General features: G+C 47.5%; 1 protein-coding gene across 1 annotated transcript; it reads right to left on the bottom strand.

The window, feature by feature from the left end:
- Nucleotides 1-1,096: 1,096 nt before the first annotated feature.
- LOC120097698 (retinoic acid early-inducible protein 1-gamma-like) lies at nucleotides 1,097-3,847 on the bottom strand. The gene is given in 4 exon segments (XM_087596749.1): nucleotides 1,097-1,283; nucleotides 1,834-2,101; nucleotides 2,367-2,627; nucleotides 3,772-3,847. Coding segments are annotated over 4 exon segments (792 nt in total).
- Between the last annotated feature and the right edge of the window lie 1,859 nt (nucleotides 3,848-5,706).

Genomic DNA, 5,706 nt, shown 5'->3' with positions numbered 1-5,706 from the left:
CAGTGTGGATGGCATTAGTAGAAATACCCAACAGAGAGGAGACAGAACCTGAAGAGACCCCGTTGATTAGGTAGACATGGTGCCAGTCGAGGGACGGGGCCTCCCACCCATCTCAAGGTTTTCAACCCAGAATTGTTCCTGCCTAAAGAAAATGCAGGGACAAAATGTGGAGCAGAGAGTGAGGGAAAGGCCATCCAGAGACTGTCCCACCTTGGGATCCATCCCAAACCCATACATTATTACTGATACCAAGAAGAGCTTCCTACAGGAGCCTAGTATAACTGTCCTCTGAGAGGCTCTGCCAGCACCTGACTAATACAGAAACAGATACAGCCAACCATCAGCCTGAGGAGAGGGACTCCAATGGAAGAGCCTGGGAAAGGACTAAAGGAGTTGAAGGGGATTGCAACCCCATAGGAAGAATAACAATATCAACTCACTGGACACACAGAGCTCCCAGGGACTCAACCATTATCCAAAGAGTGCACATGAATGGGTCCATGACTCCAGCTACATATGTAGAAGACAACTGCATATCTGGCATCAATGGGATCAGGAAACCCTTGGTCCTGTGCAGGCCTGATGCCCCAGCACAGGAGGTTTCAGGGGTGAGATAGATGTGTGTAGATGGGCGGATGTGTGGGTGAAGGAGCACCCTCATAGAAGCCGGTGGAGGGTGGATAAGATAGGGAGGTTGCAGAAGGGGAGCCAGGGAAAGTAGGTAACATTTGACATGTAATTAAATAAAACAACCAATAATAAAAAAACCCCCAGCAAATCCAACTTCAAAAAAAATTTAAGAGTACTGCTCACTCTTCCAGAGGTCCTAAATTAACTCCCAGCAACCACATGGTGGCTCAGAGTGATCTTTAAAGGGATCTGATGCCCTCTTCTGGTGCCCGTGAAGACAGCGACACTGTACTCACATACATAAATAAAATAAAAATCTTTTTTAAGAAAAAAAATATTCGAGGGTTTGAGAGAAGGCTCAGAATTTCCCTTGCTGTTCTTGGAGAGGTTCTGCGTTCAGCTCCCAGTACTCGAAACCATCTGTAACTCAGTGAGACACCTATTGCAAGTCCCCTGACAAACAAAACTACCAAGGACAGGATGAGACCCCACGCTGCTCCTCACCTCCTTGGGTACAACACATCCTCTTCACACATAAGCAAATGAAAATAATAAAGATGATGGAGATGATGAGTCCCACAGGGATCAATACTTCCTTATAAGGAACCTGGCTGGCAGGTGGAGGCTGGGTGATATCTGGGGCCCTTGTTGATCTGTAAAAACATAGGAAAGTTCTCCATAAAGTGAAATACACACCTCCATTAGCACCTTCTCTCCCAAGGCAGTCAGAGGGACTCACATGCCAGACCTATTTACAAAGTCCTGAGTAGACAGAGGAGTGGGAGTTGTATAAATGATGTCTCAGCAGAGTTTATTTTATTACAAAGGAAAGTTAATGTCTATCAAACCATCCCAAAAGTTGATAAATGAACTGTGGATATCACTGGATGTTGGGTAAATTGCTGGTGTATAACTGTGCCAGAGTAAGATGGTAAATTCCTTAAAAAGTGATGGTGGAGCTGGTGGAGGGGCAGCTACCTGAGGATGAGAGGGCGGGAAGTGTACAGTGATGCACACAGAGCTGGGGCTCATCAGCAGGCCATGCAGAGCCTGGACCACTGGTTAACAGGGAGTGAGGAACACTGGGGTGTGAGATGGACTGAGGAATCCCTGTGGTCATCACTGTCTCAGGAACACTCCCCAGAAATCACTCACTCAGTCTATGAAATGAGAAGAAGTGCCTTCTGACAATCCAGGTAATACCTACTTGTTCTTTCCTCGTGCTGATTTAAGAATTCATTGAATTTTTTACTTCATTCTGCTATGGACAAATTCAGATGTTTCATTAATGTCTCATCATCTTTCCATTCTTTCATGATGTCGCCTGGTACAGGATTAATCAGTTTCCACTTCATAGTCTTTAGGTCCAAGATGAAGGAATAATTCTCACTGATGTTGAATTCCCAGGAAGCACTAATGATTTGTCCGTGGCTGTACTTAGAAAGCATGGTGACCCATAAAGTGGGGTGACCTGCAAGTCACATACAACACCGTCATTCTTCCCTTCTGATCCATTCATTCGTTACCCCTCAAGGTCAAGTCCTTCTCTACAAGCTTAGGTGTCAGTATCTTTTCCACACGACTTTCTCTTTTTATCCACTGTGTACCCGGGGCCTGCACAGTACCACAAGCGCTCAGCTCCTTCACACAAAGACACTCACATCCCACTCCTCCATGTGCTCTGCCCCTCCTCTCTTGCCAACCATCTCTGCCTCTGTGCTCAGTCCCACACTTACCACTGGTCTTGGTAGTGTCCCCTTTGATTTCAGACACCTTGTCCCTTAAGTCCTGTTTACATCGGTCTATCCACTGGGTCAAACATGTGCACACTTCGGTGGCATTTGCCATCTTCTCCTGGTTACCCAAAGGCCTGGACTTGTTCACGTTATTAGAAGAAAGGAAATCAATTCCATCCACTGAACACTGTCCTTCATACCAGAGAGGTTCTCCCTTGGTAGGAGACCTGATGATCAAGTTGCAACTAAGGGAGTGTACATCTGTGAGAGAAACATGAAGGTGAGTTCCAAACTGGGAGCACAAAGCCATAGGACACATGTTCCTGTGACCCCAAGCATTCTTCTGAAGGGCAAAGGTCAGGAAGAGGTGACTCTATTCAAGAGGCCCACCATCTCTGCATCTTCTGTTCTGTGAGAACAGTCGCTGGGTCACATTGGTCGGACCCCTCCTCTCACCCCAATGCATACCATGTTATCAGCAGGATTATCTCAAAAGTACACTTATTGTCTACTATCAAGGATTGAAGTATAAAGTATGTCAGATAACATATATGTTCCTGGGGATGAAAATCTATCTGAGCACACAGGGGGAAGGGAGGCATCATGGAACACATGGAAATTCAACATGGAGCCTGGTGTTGAGGGAAGCTCCTGAAGCAATGCCCCAGCTTGTCATGAGAGGGAAGCTGCCAGCTGTGAGCTCAGTGCTCATCCCTGCTCCCACTGGGCTCTGTCACACAGCTCTGTTGGCCATCAGTCCTCAGCTTGTCCCACTTTAATCCACATACCTATTCCATTTTCAGGAAGAGATCTCTGTCTGTCTGGTGAAGTCCCAATATATCTCCTTTCTTTCCCACCAGTCTGGAGGTACCATGAGACAGTGGATGGGAAGGTAGGAAGGAAAGCTCAAGAACAAACAGATTCTGAAGTGGTGCAGAGCTTGTGAGGAATCCCCAGGAAGGCAGTCTTCAGAGCACAGCCTGCCTTAGGTTCAGGTCAGCTGTCTGAGTCTTTCTCCAGTAGGGGTCAGCACTGTGCCCAGCATATCCAGTCCCAGAGACTGGTTTTTAGACTTCCTTCCTAAGGACCCCACTGGTGCTGAGGACATCACCAGGTATTCTTTTCTGTCTGCTGTAACCTTCAACCCTGTATCCCCTCTATGCTGTCCTGCCATAACTTTTTTTTTTCAGAACTTCTATATGCAGCGTGGGGGAGGAGAGTAGAGGCAGGCAGAGGCAGGGTCCCCAGTTGCTGAGGTGGTGAAGTAGAGAGGAAGCCTGGGAGCTTCCTGGGAGCTCAGGACTGAGAGAACTTCCTGACTTAGCCAATTCCTTGCTCAGTGCCCTAACCACCTCCATGTAGACCCCTCCGTGTAGACCCCTCCATGTAGACCCTGGGAACTCACCTTCTAGAAAATTCAGCAGCACCAAAAGGCCCAGATTCAGAGAAAGATTGCACTTGGTGGTGGCTCTCTTTGCCATGGTCCTTTCTGAGCCCAGGCAGCCTAGGGTGCGACCAGAGCTGCTGAGAAAATCAGGAATCCTCAGTACCACTCCACACAGGACCCAGTGCAGAGAACTGAGAAAGTCCCAGGCACCTGGACTTTGAATTCTGGGGTTTTCGCGCTCCAGCCTTGCAGGTTCCTAGTATCCCTTTTCCTACTTGTTTCTGTGAATCCCTACGGGACCTGGTGGCTCTGGTCCTCAGTCCCACATGCAGAGGTCCCTGAGGTCCCGGAGGGCCCGTGGAGTTTGCTACTGTGACCTGAATACTGAGCCTACTTTTTCAGGACTCTCTCATTGGCCACCCCTTCATCTCACTCACCTGCAGTTGGGCCCTCAGGGTTCCTTGGAATCAGGGTAAAGAAACAAAATAACCAAGTCTCCAGTGGCAGTCCGCAGTAGATGTGTGATGCAGCCAGTTGCCCCTGTGGAAAGTAGAGAGAACCCTGTGGTGCCTACAAGTGGGAGAGTGAAAGGGGTGGAGTCCTTAGCAGACACCAGGAGGCTCAAAGCCAAGCCCCAGAACCAGAAGGAAGCCTACCAGCCCAGCAAATTCCTCAAGGTCAACATGAACAAACCACAGACAGTGATGGCAGCCCTTTGATGTGTAAAGTCACCACTTGGTCCTAATGTATGTGCAGGAGCAGGACACCATTTGTCACCAGTGCCACACAAACTACGTGTACTTTGTGTGCAGAATGTGTCTTTCTTCGGGCCTGTAATACCCTTCACATGAGAGATTAATGAGGGAAATCTTTATATTCTGTATAAAAAAATCAAATTTATATACTAAAATCATTTGTCTAAAATTTAAGTTGTTTTCAAATAAAAGTTGAAATACAAAAAAAAAAGAAAGAAAGAAAAGAAAGAAACAAAGAAGAGAAAAGAAAGGAAAAAGAAAAAGATTGGCGTGGTCAGCACATCCTCTGCAAAAAGTGCAGTCAGAATCAAGGAAATTTACAGCCGGAGCTCCAGTTTCTGCCCACTCCCATGCATGCAGCACTCACAGAGTCACTGGTTTGTTCTCACCCAGTAGGGGCCCCAATGATTGTTCTAGCAGTTTCCACTGCTGCTTCTTCTCCTGGAGACACAGCCTCAGGCTCCCTCAGACTCAGTCTGCTCTTCTCACTTCCTCCATCTTTTCTCCACACCACACTCTGTCTTTCCAGCTCCCTACCCCATCATCCCCTGGTGCAGGCTCTGCTTCTTTGCTGCCCTGCTGTTAGCCACTGTCCCCCCTCCACTAGTGCTTCCCAGTGACCTCCTTTCCACCCCTCCCCCGTTTCCTTCCTTCTACTCTCCCCAGTGAAGACAATTACCACCTTTGTTTAAAAAAAAAATAAAATCATGTGTTTATTATATATAAACAAAGAACACAGGAGCTGTCTTCAGACACACCAGAAGAGGGCATCAGATCTCATTACAGATGGTTGTGAGCCACCATGTGGTTGCTGGGATTGGAACTCAGGACCTCAGGAAGAGTAGTCGATGCTCTTAACCAGTCAACCATCTCTCCAGCCTGACAATTTCTATCTTGTGTTGAAGAGAGACTATGCTTTCCTTTTCCACTTAGCTCTGTGACACTTAGAGACAGTGTTTCTATTTGTAGCCCTGGCTGTCCTGGAACTCACTCTGTAGACCAGGCTGCCCTCAGTGAACAACCTGCATCTGTCTATAGAGTGCTGGGATTAAAGCCATGTGTCACCATGCCTGGTATTGAAAACCTGTAAATGTTGTCAGGGAATTAGATGCAGGCTCTCCCCTCCTTGGACACTGACCGCATTCACATGCTGCACACACACACATACACACACACACACACACACACACACACACAC

The sequence above is a fragment of the Rattus norvegicus genome, chromosome 1 (genome assembly GCF_021556685.1).
Source record: "Rattus norvegicus strain SHRSP/BbbUtx chromosome 1, alternate assembly SHRSP_T2T, whole genome shotgun sequence".
Lineage (NCBI taxonomy): Eukaryota > Metazoa > Chordata > Mammalia > Rodentia > Muridae > Rattus > Rattus norvegicus.
Note: the sequence above shows the minus strand (reverse complement) of the source record. Positions and strands in the feature narration are given on the sequence as shown.